Source organism: Manis javanica, chromosome 2 (assembly GCF_040802235.1).
Source record: "Manis javanica isolate MJ-LG chromosome 2, MJ_LKY, whole genome shotgun sequence".
NCBI classification, from domain to species: Eukaryota; Metazoa; Chordata; class Mammalia; order Pholidota; family Manidae; genus Manis; species Manis javanica.
In genome coordinates, this window is record NC_133157.1 from 148,892,456 (window position 1) to 148,909,238 (window position 16,783).

Below are 16,783 nucleotides of genomic sequence, written 5' to 3' on the forward strand. Positions count from 1 at the left end.
GCTTCTTTCAGGTACCTCAGTGCATCAAATCCTTGCCTCCTCCACAGGGAGTAACCCCTCGAGGTCTTTGCAAAAGATAATCTATCTGAAATCTCCTTCCCTACGTTTCTTTGTCCTTCTCATTCACGGAATGTATTACAATTTGCCATGGTCTATTTTTGAAGTGTTTATCTTCCCATTGTCAGGCTCCCCACCTCAGACTCCAAGTTCCACAAAGGCAGAGACTACATCTCTTCTCCTCACCTCTGTATGCCAGGAATCAAACACATCGTAGGTGCTCAATAATGATTTTTGATTGAGTTTATTGTTTTAATTCTTTAGCTCATCCATTATAAGGCTTAACTTAAAGCACTCTTGGATTTTCTCCAGTGTTACCTTGTATGAATTACTGGAAGTTTCTTCTCACTCCTACCAAGGCACATTTGCCTGGACCTCATCAACTCCAAAATTAGAAGAAGCAGGAGTAAACTGTACTGGCTAACTCAGAAACTGAGAATGAATGAATCATTAGAATATGGTTGACTGGTATACAACAGTTATAGTTCAAAGGATCTTCTAATTGGCCCAAAGACATTCAAAATACAGAGTATTACGTGTCATGATGAATTCGAAGTAAAAAAACATATTTTGATCCTTAAGAAGCTTAAAGCCTAACAGAGAAAATGAGAAATACACAAATAGCTAAGTGGGAGAGAGAATGTGAAATGAAACGTACCATTAAGAAAGAAGCAGAGAATTCATGTTGAGAGTAGTATTAGAGTTGGGTCTGCAGGGGACCTAGGATTTCAACAGGCAAACAGAGGGGCAGCAAGGACTGAATAAGCAAAGCACATTCCCAGAAGAAAGGACAATCTGGCTGGAGTATTGGGTACATCCAGTATAGTAATAAGAGAGAGGCAGGAAAACCGGATTAGGAAACATTTGGACAACATGATGGCCTTTGAAAATTCTGTGTGGACCTCATGAGACTGTGAGCTCTCTGAGGCCAGAGATCTCTATTCATCTGTGACTCCCAGTCCATTGTACCACTTATATAGTAGGTGAGTTCAGATTCACAATAGTCTGTTAAACAGAACAGTCAGAGCTCTGTCCTGTGTACTGAGGAAAGCGTTCAAGCAGATAGTGTCCCCTGTGGAAGCAGTGGTTTGCCAGCTATGTGCACTGACCTCCACATGCATGCTGTGGCAATAGACAGGGTAAAGAAATAATCCAACATACAGTCATTCATGTATATTTTGTCTTTCCCATGTTTTTGATATTTTATTTGGTAAGCTCCTTAACAGTAAGAAATACATATATTGAATTCAATATATTAAAATGTATAGATTATATTTCAATCAATAGAGAAATGTACCACATTCACGTAACTAGTATCTTGGCCTATCAAACAAAAATACTTCCAAAGGACAAGCATTTTAATTTATGCCAGATCTGCCCCCACCTACTCTAAGAAACAAGATGACCAGATCTGCATTAGATGATGAAGGCCAACTCTGAGGCTCACATATGCCTCTGGTCCCTTCCTTTATGCTGCTCAGTCATCAGCAGGTGACTGAAATAGTTTCAAGGGTGCCACATAGTAAAGTCCTCAAGAGGTACTTTACATTTTACCTCACATAAAGAGGTACCATTTCTGTGCATCAGAAAGAGTCAGGGTGCCTTACCTTATGAAAGCCAGTATTGAAGCAAAACTTGGATTTAGGGGCATTTCTAGTGGGAAAATTATACATTTTTTTAAACATTCCACTAATTTTTAAAGACCAGTTGACTTGTAATGGGGTTTGAGAATGTGTCATAAGTTTTATCAAAATGAAGGGTGCTGATATTGCTGAATTATCAGGATTCCCATGAGAATAACTGGTAGGACAGGTTTACATAACTGTAACTGCGTGCCCCATTTTCCTTACTGAATCTGCACATACCCAGATGAAGACAGACTTGCTCCTGTTCTCTCTGGCTACTGAAATGCAGCTCTAATGACTCTGTCACTAAGTGGCTGAGTGGGTCTAAAATTGTCTCCCAAAATCCCATCACAGCCTTCCACAAGTTCTGCCCCCTTAACATGTGTCCTCAGCCTTCGAAATTCTTCAATCTGAAAATAAAAGCAGAACAAAAGAGACGAATCATTTACGAGCCACAAGACTGAAGTTTCATAAATGACTTAAAATATGCATAAAGTGTAACAATTAAAAAAAGAAAATTAAAATTTAACTTCAAAGAGTAAGGCAGACTTCAGTGCCTCCCAAGTATATCCTAAATTCATGATGTTATTGTAGGTTAACACTGATGACATGCTAGATTTACTAAGAAGAGGTTTCCTTCAAAAGACTCTCTTTGCTGCCCTCCTAGCCACTTGGAGAGCACAAGTCCAAAGAATGCCTCTGATTTTCCAAAACATTAAGCCCACCTTCCTCCCTTAGCAATACCAATTTTCAGGTTCATCTCCCTTTCTGAGGTGGCCTCTCCAGATCCTGTGGCTTCCCCTTACATGTTAGGAGGTTCCCACAGTTCTGAGGATCTGTTTCCCCTCCTTGGCAGGTCTGCACCACCTAAGAACCGTTAGCATGCCATGACTCATATGAACTAGTTAAGCAATAAGCATTCGATGAATATTCACCAACCTCATCCCCATCTACTAGCTGATTTACCTACAGAGCTCACTGTCCTTTATTTCATTGAAAGGACACACAGTCACAGGACACATGCACCAAAAGGGAAACTGAGGCTGGAGAGGTTAAGAAAGTTTCCAAATCAGCTGGGTCTGATAAGTCTAAGCCATCTGCTCTTTTCCCAGCTCCACTGCCATCTCTTCAGAAATTCTACCCTGCATCTATCCCAGGATGGTAAATGTATATGACCTGAATGGCATCAATCCACCCAAAGTTCACCATCTGCATAACAGAGGGTTGTATCTACAAAGGTTCTTGATACAGCACAGCCATAGAGTTCTGCCATTCATAAAGTGAAATGAAATGCAAGAGATCAACTTACCTAGTTCAGGGGTTCTAGTAAAAGTCCAGAAATCCAGGGGCCCATGAAACCCCCGAATGATGTACAAAATTTTACATATGCAAAATTTCCTAAGGGGAGGTTCCCTGACCCCAAAAGAGTTGATGCTCATCAGATTCTAATTCAATCCATTCATATACATGTCAGGAAGCAGAATTGGGGAAAAATCAAATGGCTTGTTAGATTAGAAATGCCCCAGATTAGAAATTTGACTTCTAAGGTTTCATTTTTCCATGTCTCTAAATGTTATCTGAATTGCCTAAATGGAATACGTCTGGCCTAACTGGTATTATTTTATTTTTCTTACAATAGCTACATGCTGTATTTGTAAAGCTGTGCCAGGCAGATAAGCAATTAGCTGTTTAATCTACACAATGGTTTTTCAGTAGACCATCTCAGGGTCTTAGAGTGGGGCTCTGGGTAGCACCTACTGCTTGCTGCATCTAGAAAATTTCTAGAGCCAAGGCTGCATGAGAATCCCCTATAATTACGTGTGGAATGTATTTTTACTTAGTTTTCTTGAACATGGAATGGAAAGAAACTTGGCCCATCAGAAGATCCTATACTTTCCAAAAAGAAAAATAAGAAGGTGAAGGTCCATGCATTCTGCATCAAAAGGCCGTTTCTCATCCTGTTTATGACCCAAGACCCAAATGACCTAATTGTTTCACTGCTTTAAGCCTTCGTTTCACCACCTATACAACAGATATGATACTAACAGTATTTGCAAGGATAGTGTAAGAAGTAAATAAGTAAATCATGAAAATCACTCAGCAAAGTTCCCAGCACATAGGAAGTGTTTGACAGATACTAGCACAACTTCTTTAGAAATCAACCTTTAGCATTTTGAGGTAAATATTTAACTACAATTTTACTTGCAAAAAGTAGACTGGAAATAGTAAACCAACTGGCTGAGGAAGCAGAAAGTCAGCTCTCCTGCGTTCATCTTACATACAATCACACATAATAACGGCAACTAGAATCTATAAACCATTTTCAAGGTCACTGAAGAGCAATAGGGACTAGAAACTTTTACTGCCTAAACACATATTAAGAAATCTTCCATTTTTATTGACTTTGAAGCTCTTTTTAAAGTGAGGTTGATTTTCTGTTTACATATTCTAAACTAAAGATAAATCTTTCAAGCCTCAGGCCTCAGCCCAAAGCACATTCTGTCTGTGAAACAGCTTCATCTTGAAGACAAGATCTGAATCAACAGCCAGCCAGTTCCAAATCACTGTGTTCTTGGAGAAAACTATTTCATGAGGAATGTTTTTCTCTGATCATAGCAACACTTTGAAAACTTCAGACATCAACAGATATCGAGGGAAAACCACGTCTTTCTGAAATGCCAATTTTTCTGAAGTAAACACCCCTCAAAACCCTTTCAGTCACTTCAAGTGGGTTCAAGCGCATACTGTGCTATCGCAAACCGAGGGGGAGGGCAAGGAAGGAACTGGACTGCACGTCAGGATAAAAGCCCTCAGCAAAACTCAAATGTCACACCAGTACAGAGACTATCATGATCACACACATGCGGATGATTTCGTCAATTTTTAATGCTTCTCTACTTAAAGGATGGTATTTGTTTTTAACCAATTTAAAAGAGAGAGAGAGAGGGAACACAGGAACCTGACACTTCAGGGAGAAATTCTCGACTTTTGGGGATAGGACAGTGGAACAGCTCTGTCCTCTGAACCCAGGCTGCATTCCAGTTGGTCTAAAACATTTATTCCAGCCTTCACGAAGTCATGACCCAGATTATTCACTCAAGTTCAGTTTTAAAACTGCCTAATTAAGAGTGTATTTAAAGGGCTGATTTCAGAGTTTGAGGTTCAGCACTAATTACCTGAGGAGTTCGCACGTTCCTATACATAAGTTCCAACAGACTTATTTTGACTACATTGTATGTATCAATCATGTTAAAAGAGAAAAATAATACATGAAATTCAGTGTTCTCATTCTACTTTGTTTTGTCATCAGGCAATGACAATACATAAACTAGAATAATATAATTCCTTATAGAAACAATCAACTAACAAAGCTAACAGCAAACTGCACTTAAACAGTCCATACATATGTATATATGTATCTATGACTTTCCACCTTTCATGTACTGCAGCCATGTTTTTATTTCATATTCTTGTACCGTTTTCTCTAAAATCATTGCTCTGTCTTTCTTCCTGACCTCTCACCTATAAACCAGTTCTTATCCCTCGCTGACTCCTTAAGCAGACCTTTCTAATTTTCTTGAGGAACAGTTTAGGGAAGAGAATATCCTTTCCCCAGTAGCACCAATGTAAACTGTCTCCTGTTCCAATCCCCAGCCCTAGTCTCTGCCACTTTCTTCCCATTACCATTTTAGGATAGCTACTGATGAACCACACACATAGAAACTTACTCAAGAATTACAGATTACAGAGTTCAAGACCACAGGGGAAGCGCTCTCTATCATGGAAAACACCGAGGACGTGGGTACAAAATTTCCCACAGAAGCCTAAAAATAATACTTAAGGAAGGGAAGAGGGAATCTCCCAGGGAGACAATCCTGGAGCTGCACCATCCAGTAGAGCAGCCTCCAGCCCCGAGTGGCCCCTGAGCACCTGAAACGTGGCCAGTCTGAACTGAGATGTGCTGGAGGCACAGAAAACACAACGCAAGTCAGATTTAATATGAAAATAAAAATGTAAACAATCCCATCGAAGATTTTTTACATTGATTACATGTTAAAATGGTCTTCTGGATACACTGGGTTGAAATACACTACTTGAATTAATTTTGCCTGTTTAGACTTTGTTACTGTGGCTACTGGAAAGTTTAATCTTACAACATGATATACACATTTTCCACTGGACAGGGCTGGTCTAGTGCCACCCAGACACACTCTCCTGCAGAAACCTGGTATTCTGGTGTTAGAGTGCTGATCTAAATCATAAATGGAGATGCACACAGGCAAATAAGGAACAGCAGTTCTGAAAGTATGCTTCCTGGAAGAAGTCTCTACCCCAGACCTACTGATTCCGCAACGCTGGGGTGCAGTCCAGCAATCCAGGTTTAACAAGCCCTCCAGGGGATTCTGTTGCACACTAAGTTTGAGAATCATGGACAGAGAATAACACTCACAACAAATGCTTCAAATTGTCTGAAATGATCTTCAAACATGATCACTCTGTGGCCCCACAGCAACGTGGTCATTTAGATTAACAGGCCCACAGAACCCATATAGGGCACGGGGGCCAGGAAGGCATGCTATGGAGTCCTGGATGTGATCGACCTCCTCGGCCGCCCAGTGCCATAGGCTCCCGGACCCTGTGGGCCAAGCACACCCCACGGCCCAACACAGGCTGTCAGGGCCATGACGGGCCCCACTATCAGAACTACAGAATCAGGAAAGATGAAAAGGCAGTGAAACTGAGATGAAAAGAAAATGAAAAGTATTTTTCCAAGTTCTAACAGACATATCCACCCAGGGAGAAACAATAAACATTCATATCCCTTTGTTTCACCTGTATTACTTGAAGTTGAAAGCAAGGAACAAATCTAATTCGAGAAAACAGATAAGAAATAACAATAAGTAAGTAAAATAAGGGGAAACACAGAAAAAGAAAAAAGGAAAAGAGTAAAATTAAATGATCAATCATTTCTCTATGTATGTGTGTTTGTGTGTGCGCACATATTTGTATACATGCCATTACATCAAAATACCACGTTTTATCAATTCTGAGTATCATTCACATTTCAGTGTCTCTGTGAAATCAGGATGAGTCTTATCTCTGTGGGCAGAGTGAATGAAACTTAGCATTTTCATTCTGTTCTTGGAATCTCATTTCCAAACATAATAATCCACCTTAAAAAATTTTTTTTTTACTTCAGCTTCCTAATGCTTAGATCGCTGTTTACCTTAAAGTAATTTAATGGTTATAGATCATTTTAAAAAAAGAGAAAATCACACTCATTCAAATACATCCAATCACATGCTTCTTTTCCCTAGCACACGGTATGCTAACCAAGAATATGAAAAATTTGACTGTGCAGGAGCTTCCTCTTCAGTATTCTAGAATTCTCCGTACTCGGGAGATGTAAATGTCTCACAAAAGGCTTAACTGTCACCCCTACCCTTCAGCAGGAAGCTACTCCTCCTTGAATCCAGCTGCTGTGCCTGTCATGGGAAAGCACTATGATCTGGAGCTTTTCTTTAATGTTGTAGAGCAGATATCATTATCCTGTGGCAAATGATGTATTTCAAGATAACCAATTATTTCCATAATAATGCCCACCAGCTAAATTACGTATGTCAACCCTATGATATAAGAAACAGTTTTTTTCAATGCAACGTTCTCTGTTTCTCAATATAATAAGCTATAAAGACACCACCTATCATCAAGTATTCCTTTTATTATTTTACATATCAACCTCCCCGCTTTCTCTTCCTTATTAAAGACAATAATAAGAGGTTTCTCAATTTTTCTTGGTCTACCTTCTAGAACTCCATCCTCTCACTTTGGTTCCTCTCATTTTACTGCCTTCTTTAGACCTTTTCTATTTTTACTCCGTTTTCTCTGAAATTATATGAGCAGCAACAGTGAAACATTCAAGTCAAGGACAGACTGGTTTATATTCTAAGATTAAAAATTTTTTCTAAATTTATGAAAAAATTATTTAAAATTTAATTAAAATTAAATTTCATTTTAATATTCATGTGTGTGATTGTACATTTTAACATCGCTGCCCTCTGAACAGATGCTCAAAGGAGCTTTGTACCAACAGCACCTAAAGTTTTTTTTTTGAAAAGGTACAGCTAATTGGAAAGTCATCTATTTTCAAGAGCAACTGAGATTATTCCTTCCAAAGCACATTCCTTTAGCTTTGGCTCCCCATTAGGAAGATAACAGCCGATTTCCCAATAATCAAGGAGTATGACTTAATGACTTAGTGACTTTGTCACTGGCCTCACTCAGAGAGACAATACAAAGCAGGATGATTTGTCTACATTTTAGCGTAACACACTGGACAACATTATAGCTCATGTTTACGGAAGATCGGTGACATCAACAATATAGTGCAACACTCATGTACGCAGTGCCATGCAGCCAAGGGAAACCTCAGTGGAATCTAAGTGGAGTTGAAAATGTTCTTTTTTGTGCTTCAAAAAGGCTAATCCTAACTGGCTTTCCATAAGTAGAAAGTGGCTCTAGAGAAAACTTTTTTTTAAAGCTTCTTATATTTTTATTTACTTACTTATTTATTTATTTATTTATTTTGGACAGCCGAGACTCAGCTTTATTGTCTTCTCATCTTCAGGCTTAGCAGGATACCTGGTGCACAGTAGGTGCACATGAACTCTCAACGGATCTGTGTCTCTACTTACACAGCCACCTGTCAATGAGCTCTACCTAGCTTCGCCTCTATGGATGACACACACTGAAATTTTGTTGTTGTTGTTATCATTAATCTACAATTACATGAAGAACATTATGTTTACTAGGCTCTCCCCTTCACCAAGTCCCCCCACAAACCCCATTACAGTCACTGTCCATAAGCATAGTAAGATGTTGTAGAATCACTACTTGTCTTCTCTGTGTTGCACAGCCCTCCCCTTTCTCCCACCCCCCACATTATACATGCTAATCATAATACCCTCTTTATTTTTCCCCACCCTTATCCCTCCGTACCCTCCCATTCTCCCCAGTCCCTTTCGCTTTGGTAACTGTTAGTCCCTTCTTGGATTCTGTGATTCTGCCGCTGTTTTGTTCCTACAGTTTTTCTTTGTTCTTATACTCCACATATGAGTGAAATCATTTGGTATTTGTCTTTCTCTGCTTGGCTTATTTCACTGAGCATAATACCCTCTAGCTCCATCCATGTTGTTGCAAATGGTAGGATTTGTTTTCTTCTTATGGCTGAATAATATTTCATTCTGTATATGTACCACCTCTTCTTTATCCATTCATCTACTGATGGACACTTAGGTTGCTTCCATTTCTTGGCTATTGTAAATAGTGCTGCAATAAACATAGGCGTGCATCTGTCTTCTTCAAACTGGGCTGTTGCATTCTTAGGGTAAATTCCTAGAAGTGGAATTCCTGGGTCAAATGGTAAGTCTATTTTGAGCATTTTGAGAAACCTCCATATTACTTTTCACAATGGTTGAACTAATTTACACTCCCACCAACAGTGTAGGAGGGATCCCCTTTCTCCACAACCTCGCCAACATTTGTTGTTGTTTGTCTTTTGGATGGTAGCCATCCTTACTGGTGTGAGGTAATACCTCATTGTGGTTTTAATTTGCATTTCTCTGATACCTAGCGATGTGGAGCATCTTTTCATGTGTCCGTTGGCCATCTGAATTTCTTCTTAGGAGAACTGTCTGCTCAGCTCCTCTGCCCATTTTTTAATTGGATTATTTGCTTTTTGTTTGTTGAGGTGTGTGAGCTCTTTATATATTTTGGATGTCAAGCCTTTATCAGATCTGTCATTTATGAATATATTCTCCCACACTGTAGGGTACCTTTTTGTTCTACTGATGGTGTCCTTTGCTGTATAGAAGCTTTTCAGCTTGATGTAGTCCCACTTGTTCATTTTTGCTTTTGTTTTCCTTGCCCAGGGAGATATGTTCATGAAGAAGTTGCTAATGTTTATGTCCAAGACATTTTGTCTATGTTTTTTTCTAGGAGTTTTATGGTTTCGTGACTTACATTCAGGTCTTTGATCCATTTCAAATTTACTTTTGTGTATGTGGTTAGACAGTGATCCAGTTTCATTCTCTGACATGTAGCTGTCCAGTTTTGCCAGCACCATCTGTTGAAGAGACTGCCATTTCCCCATTGTATGTTCATGGCTCCTTTATCATATATTAATTGACCGTATATGTTTGGGTTAATGTCTGGAGTCTCTAATCTGTTCCACTGGTCTGTGGCTCTGTTCTTGTGCCAGTACCATATTGTCTTGATTACTATGGCTTTGTAGTAGAGCTTGAAGTTGGGGAGTGAGATTCCCCCCGCTTTACTCTTCTTTCTCAGGATTGCTTTGGCTATTCGGGGTCTTTGGTGTTTCCATATGAATTTTTGAACTATTTGTTCCAGTTCGTTGACGAATGTTGTTGGTAATTCGATAGGGATTGCATCAAATCTGTATATTGCTTTGGGCAGGATGGCCATTTTGACGATATTTATTCTTCCTAGCCAAGACCATGGGATGAGTTTCCATTTGTTAGTGTCCACTTTAATTTCTCTTAAGAGTGTCTCATAGTTTTCAGGGTATAGGTCTTTTACTTCTTTGTTTAGGTTTATTCCTAGGTATTTTATTATTTTTGATATAATTGTGAATGGAATTGTTTTCCTGATTTCTCTATTGGTTCATTGTTAGTGTATAGGAAAGCCACAGATTTCTGGGTGTTAACTTTGTATCCTGCAACTTTGCTGTATTCCGATATCAGTTATAGTAGTTTTGGAGTGGAGTCTTTAGGGTTTTTTATGTACAATATCATCTCATCTGCAAATAGTGACAGTTTGACTTCTTCCTCACTAGTCTGGATTCCTTGTATTTCTTTGTTTTGTCTGATTGCCATGGCTAGGACCTCCAGTACTATGCTGAATAACAGTGGGGAGAGTGGACATCCCTGTCTTGTTCCTGATCTTAGAGGAAAAACTTTCAGCTTCTCACTGTTAAGTATGATGTTGGCTGTGGGTTTGTCATATATGGCCTTTATTATGTTGAGGTACTTGCCCTCTATACCCATTTTGTTGAGAGTTTTTACCATGAATGGATGTTGAATTTTGTCGAATGCTTTTTCAGCATCTATGGAGATGACCATGTGGTTTTTGTCCTTCTTTTTGTTGATACGGTGGATGATGTTGATGGATTTTCAAATGTTGTACCATCCTTGCATCCCTGAGATGAATCCCACTTGATCATGGTGTATAAGCCTCTGATGTCTTTTTGAAAATCGGTTTGGTAATATTTTCAAAGTATTTTTGTATCTATGTTCATCAGGGATATTGGTCTGTAGTTTTCTTTTTTGGTGGGGTCTTTGCCTGGTTTTGGTATTAGGGTGATATTGGCTTCATAGAATGAGTTTGGGAGTATTCCCTCATCTTTTATTTTTTGAAAAACTTTAAGGAGAATGGGTATTATATCTTTTCTGTATGTCTGATAAAATTCTGAGGTAAATCCATCTGGCCTGGGGGTTTTGTTCTTGGGTAGTTTTTTGATCACTGCTTCAATTTCTTTGCTCGTAATTGGTTTGTTTAACTTTTGTGTTTCTTCCTTGGTCAGTCTTGGAAGGTTGTATTTTTCTAGGAAGTTATCCATTTCTTCTAGGTTTTCCAGCTTGTTAGCATATAGGTTTTCATAGTAGTCTTTAATAATTCTTTGTATTTCTGTGGAGTCTGTCATGATTTTTCCATTCTCATTTCTGATTCTGTTATGTGTGTTGATTCTCTTTTTCTCTTAATAAGTTTGAGTAGAGGCTTATCTATTTTGTTTATGTTCTCAAAGAATCAGCTCTTGGTTTCATTGGTTTTTTCTATTGTTTTTCTTCTCAATTTTGTTTATTTCTTCTCTGATCTTTATTATGTCCCTCCTTCTGCTGACTTTAGGCCTCATTTGTTCTTCTTTTTCTTGTTTCAATAATTCTGATGTTAGACTATTCATTTGGGATTGTTCTTCCTTCTTTAAGGATGCCTGGATTGCTATATACTTTCCTCTTAAGACTGCTTTCACTGCATCCCACAGAAGTTGGGACTTTGTATTGTTGTTGTCATTTGTTTCCATATATACCTTGGTCTCTATTTTAATTTGTTCATTGATCCATTGATTATTTAGGAGCATGTTGTTAAGCCTCCATGTGTTTGTGAGCCTTTTTGTTTTCTTTCTACAATTTATTTCTAGTTTTATTCCTTTGTGGTCTGAAAAGTTGGTTGGTAGACCTTCAATCTTTTGGAATTTACTGAGGCTCTTTTTGTAGCCTACTATGTGGTCTATTCTGGAGAATGTTCCATGTGCACTTGAGAAGAATGTGTATCCTGTTGCTTTGGGATGTAGAGTTCTGTAGATGTCTATTAGGTCTATCTGTTCTAGTGTGTTGTTCACTGCTTCCGTGTCCTTACTTATTTTCTGTCCAGTGAATCTATCCTTTGGGGTGAGAGGCATGTTGAAGTCTCCTAAAAGGATTGCATTGCATTCTATTTTCTCCTTTAGTTCTGTTAGTATTTGTTTCACATATGCTGGTGCTCCTGTGTTGGGTGCATATATATTTAGAATGGTTATATCCTCTTGTTGGACTGACCCCTTTAGCATTATGTAATGTCCTTTATCTCTTGTTACTTTCTTTGTTTTGAAGTCTATTTTATCTGATACTAGTACTGCAACACCTGCTTTTTTCTCCCTGTTGTTTGCATGAAATATCTTTTTCCATCCCTTGACTTTTAGTCTGTGCATGTCTTTGGGTTTGAGGTGAGTTTCTTGTAAGCAGCACATAGATGTGTCTTGCGTTTTTATCCATTCTATTACTCTGTGTCTTTTGATTAGTGCATTCAGTCCATTTACATTTAGGGTGACTATTGAGAGATATGTACTTATTGCCATTGCAGGCTTTAGATTCGTGTTTACCAAAGGTTCAAGGTTAGCTTCTTTAGTATCTTACTGTCTAACTTAACTTGCTTATTGAGCTGTTATAAACACTGTCTGGTGATTCTTTATTTCTCTCCCTTCTTATTCCTCCTCCTCCATTCTTTATATGTTGGTTGTTTTATTCTGTGCTCTTTTGTGTTTCCTTTAACTGCTTTTGTGGGTAGTTGATTTTATTTTTTGCCTTTAGTTAGTATTTGGTTGGTCTGCTTTCTTTGCTGTGATTTTATTTTCTCTGGGGACATCTGTTTAGTCTTAGGAGTACTCCCGTCTAGAACAGTCCCTCTAAAATACCCTGTAGAGGTGGTTTGTGGGAGGCAAATTCCCTCAACTGTTGCTTGTCTGGGAATTGTTTAATCCCTCTTTCATATTTAAATGATAATCATGCTGGAAACAGTATTCTTGGTTCAAGGCCGTTCTGTTTCATTGCATTGAATGTATCATGCCATTCTCTTCTGGCCTGTAAGGTTGTTGTTGAGAAGTTTGATGATAGCCTGATAGGTTTTCCTTTGTAGGTGACCTTTTTCCTCTCTCTAGCTTCCTTTAAAACTGTGTCCTTGTCCTTGATCTTTGCCATTTTAATTATTATGTGTCTTGGTGTTGTCCTCCTTGGGTCCCTTCTGTTGGGAGTTCTGTGTATTTCCGTGGTCTGTTCAATTATTTCCTTCCTCCAGTTTGGGGAAGTTTTCAGCAATTATTTCTTCAAAGACACTTTCTATCACTTTTTCTCTCTCTTCTTCTTCTGGTACCCCTATAATGCAGATACTGTTCCTTTTGGATTGGTCACACAGTTCTCTTAATATTGTTTCACTCCTGGAGATCCTTTTATCTCTCTCTGCTTCAGCTTCTATGCATTCCTGTTCTCTGGTTTCTATTCCATCAATGGCCTCTTGCATCTTATCCATTCTGCTTATAAATCCTTCCAGAGATTGTTTCATTTCTGTAATCTCCCTCCAGACATCATCCCTTAGCTCTTGTATATTTCTCTGCAGCTCCATCAGCATGGTCATGACCTTTATTTTGAATTCTTTTTCAGTAAGACTGATTAGGTCTACCTCCTTCTCAGGGGTTGACTCTGTGAATTTGGTCTGTATCAAATTTTCTGCCTTTTCATGGTGATAGAGATAGTTTGTGTGACAGCTGGGAGAACATCCCTTCTTGCTGGTTTGTGGCCTTCCTCTCCTGGGAGAACAGTGACCTCTAGTGGCTTGTGCTGGGCAGCTGCACACAGATGGGGCTTCTGATTCTTGCCTGGCCGCTATGGAGTTTAGCTCCATGGTTGCTGTGGGCTTGACCTGCCTCAGGCTGCTGCTCTGATATGGCAGAGCCACGTCAGAGGGGAAATGGCAAGGAGGCTGTTTATCTCCATGAGGGGCCTCCAAGCTGCGCTGCTACCCAGGGGGTTAGGGCACCCGGAGTTCCCCGAGATTTCCAGCTGCTGGGCTAAGTGTCCCGGAACTCTTCCGTCCAGCTGTGAGGTCACTGTACCTTTAAGACTTTCAAAAACACTTGCTTTTCTTTGTACTGGGGCGCCAGCTGCGGGGACCCACTCACAGGTCTTACTGTCCTGTTTCCCTAGTTTCCAGAACCCCACGCACGCATTGTGTCTGCGCTCTGGTGCAGATGGCTAGGGCTGGGTGTTTAGCAATCCTGGGCTCCCTCTCCCTCCCCGCTCTGACTCCTCTCCTCCAGCCTGGAGCTGGGGTGAGGGGCGCTCAGGTCCTGCCGGGCCGCAGCTTGTGTCTTTCCCCCTTCGCAAGGCACTGGGTTCTCGCAGGTGTGAATGTAGTCTGGCTTTTGTCCTGTGTCCTCTGGTCTCTCTTTTAGGAAGAGTTGTATTTGTTGTATTTTCAAAAATATATATGGTTTCGGGAGATTTCCACTGCTCTACTCACGCCACCATCTTGGCTCCGAGAAAAGTTTTATTTTGCACTACAAGGTCTGACCTCTTTTTAGAAAACTACCCCTAAATGCAGCAATGCTGAACAAATGGGACTACAGACCCTCAGCTTCTTCTGCTTCAGCTCCAAGTGAGACCCTCTCCTTGTGGCTAAACCCAATTAATACTTCTCAGTTTTTAACTGAATGTGTATGCAGAATCTGATGCTTTTCATCTCTCTGTTCCTGCCTTCTTGCAGTTCACATCTCCCTTGGTTTCCAGGCATGACATCAACCTCCTGACTTTTCCCTTTTCTTAAATCATCCCTTGGGACAACTCTCACTGCACACCCCTCATCAGTGTCACCCCCATGCTCTGCATCACTTCTTCTCTCTCCCTGAAGGGTCTCCTCTTCTCCACTTCCAGGTTCAACACTACCTACCTGTTACCCCTTCCTTGGATGTCTCACAGACATCTAGACTCTCGGTATTTACAACCATGATATTCTACATAAAGCCTGTTCTTCTATTTTATCCCCTATTACAGTGAAGAGCACTATCTTATAGTCACCTATCACCTGAGCCAAAATCCAGGGAATAATGTGAGGGTCCTTCCTCCCTAAGTCCCCCTCCCTGAACCCCCTCCTATGTTATCAGTTGCCAAATTCTCCTCATTCTGCTTCTTTATTATTTCTGAAGCCACTCTCTTCCTTTCATCTCACTACCAAAATCTTACCTCAGATCTACATCTTCATAGTGTAGCTTACACAGACATTTCTCAAATTCAAACTTGGACGTATCTTTCCCTTTCTCCCAACCTTCCAAGAATTCCTTGCTGCCTTCAGGAGAAAGTCCACCCTTCACAGCACAACATCAAGACTCTTTAATGAAGGTCAGGCCCCTGATACCCTCTCCAATCTCATCTCATGTCACGGCTCTTAACACTAACTGTGCATCCCTGAAGGTCATTTGCACACACCTCTTCCCGTGTTGGCAGTGCCCTCTAACACCCACACCACATCCCACTACTTGGCTTGGGGAAGATTTCCCAGATGACTAACCTCATCCAGGTGCCTTTCCCAGGTGCAGTCACAAGACCATATTCATGTCATACCATGTTCACATGAAATATTGTATTTTAAAGTGAATATACTTGCCATTAGCCCCCAAGAAGGTGAAGTCTTTGAAGACAAAACCATGTCTTATTGGTCCTCCACTTTTAGTACCTACTACAGTGCCTGGCACATAGAAAATGTCAAGTAATTACCAAATGAATCAATGAATGCATGAATTAATGAATGAATTATCCACATCCGTTTCAAGGGAGCAATTCCACCTGCAAACATTCTGCCTATGACAAGGATAAAGGAAGACAGGACTAGGATATATATAATCATATCAGTAAACTGCTTGTTTTAATAGGGTCAATGCCTACTGACCTATGAATGGTAAAGACCAATGAATGCATCCCCAGCATCTCAAAATATACTGTGTATTAAGCCTCAGTGCCTTGAAACCTAGTCATCTAAGCCATCTTTAAACCTGAGTCATTTATGCCACCTGCAGCAACAATAAGGAAATCTGTATCATTGTCTTAGGATCAAGTAGTAGGAAAAGTAAATGAAGAGAGATGTTTGCTCTTTGGTGTATGTCATTCACAGAACAAAAGCAACTGCACTATCCCAGCACAGGACAGCTCAGGTTGCAGTCTCTTACATCTGACCTAAACAGGGCAGCCAATAGCAAGCATGGCCTTCACATGCCCTCCTGCTAATCCCAGAACTTCTTCCCTTTTTCAGAAATACAGCATCAATGAGGGAAGTGACTCGGAGCAATCAGATGGCAAATGGATAGTAGTAAGTCCCATGGGACCCTGCTGGCTAAGAAGAGTTTTCTTAGAAAACAAAGGTTACCCTCAGGAAAATGACCCAGGAGATTGTCTTCTCCCATCTTCTCTGCTCCTCATTGTCCATACTCCTTTCTTGGGCATCACATTTGTTTGTGTCATTTGGCTCCTTTTATGCTGAGGATGCCTAAATCTGTACATCCACCTCAGCCTCTGAAGGTCTCATTTTGTGTTTTAACTATTTGGAAAAAACAAACTCCTCCACTCCAACTGGGGACACAAAACATATGCATGAAAAGACAGAAACCTCTAGCACTACTAAGATTGTCCTAAGAAGCCTTTTATAGAAAAAGGGTCTCAAAGGAACTACAGAGTTGTAAAGAGCAAAGACTGAAAGCAGGCAATGGCTAAGCACCTAGCACT

At 40.0% G+C, this 16,783-nt stretch overlaps 1 protein-coding gene across 4 annotated transcripts in view; it reads right to left on the bottom strand.

The window, feature by feature from the left end:
• The window catches only part of CA8 (carbonic anhydrase 8), an 86,111-nt gene that overhangs the window by 14,806 nt on the left and 54,522 nt on the right, over positions 1–16,783 (bottom strand). For 2 of the 4 annotated variants that reach the window (XM_073229572.1, XM_073229571.1), the window contains one exon: positions 1,228–2,092. The exons of 1 other annotated variant lie outside the window; for it this stretch is intronic. In XM_073229572.1, the coding sequence (XP_073085673.1) occupies positions 1,958–2,092 (135 nt within the window). In that variant the 3' untranslated portion in view covers positions 1,228–1,957. Of the gene's footprint in view, positions 1–1,227; positions 2,093–16,783 lie in introns of those variants that run through there. One more of the 4 variants, XM_036998193.2, reaches the window with a different exon arrangement.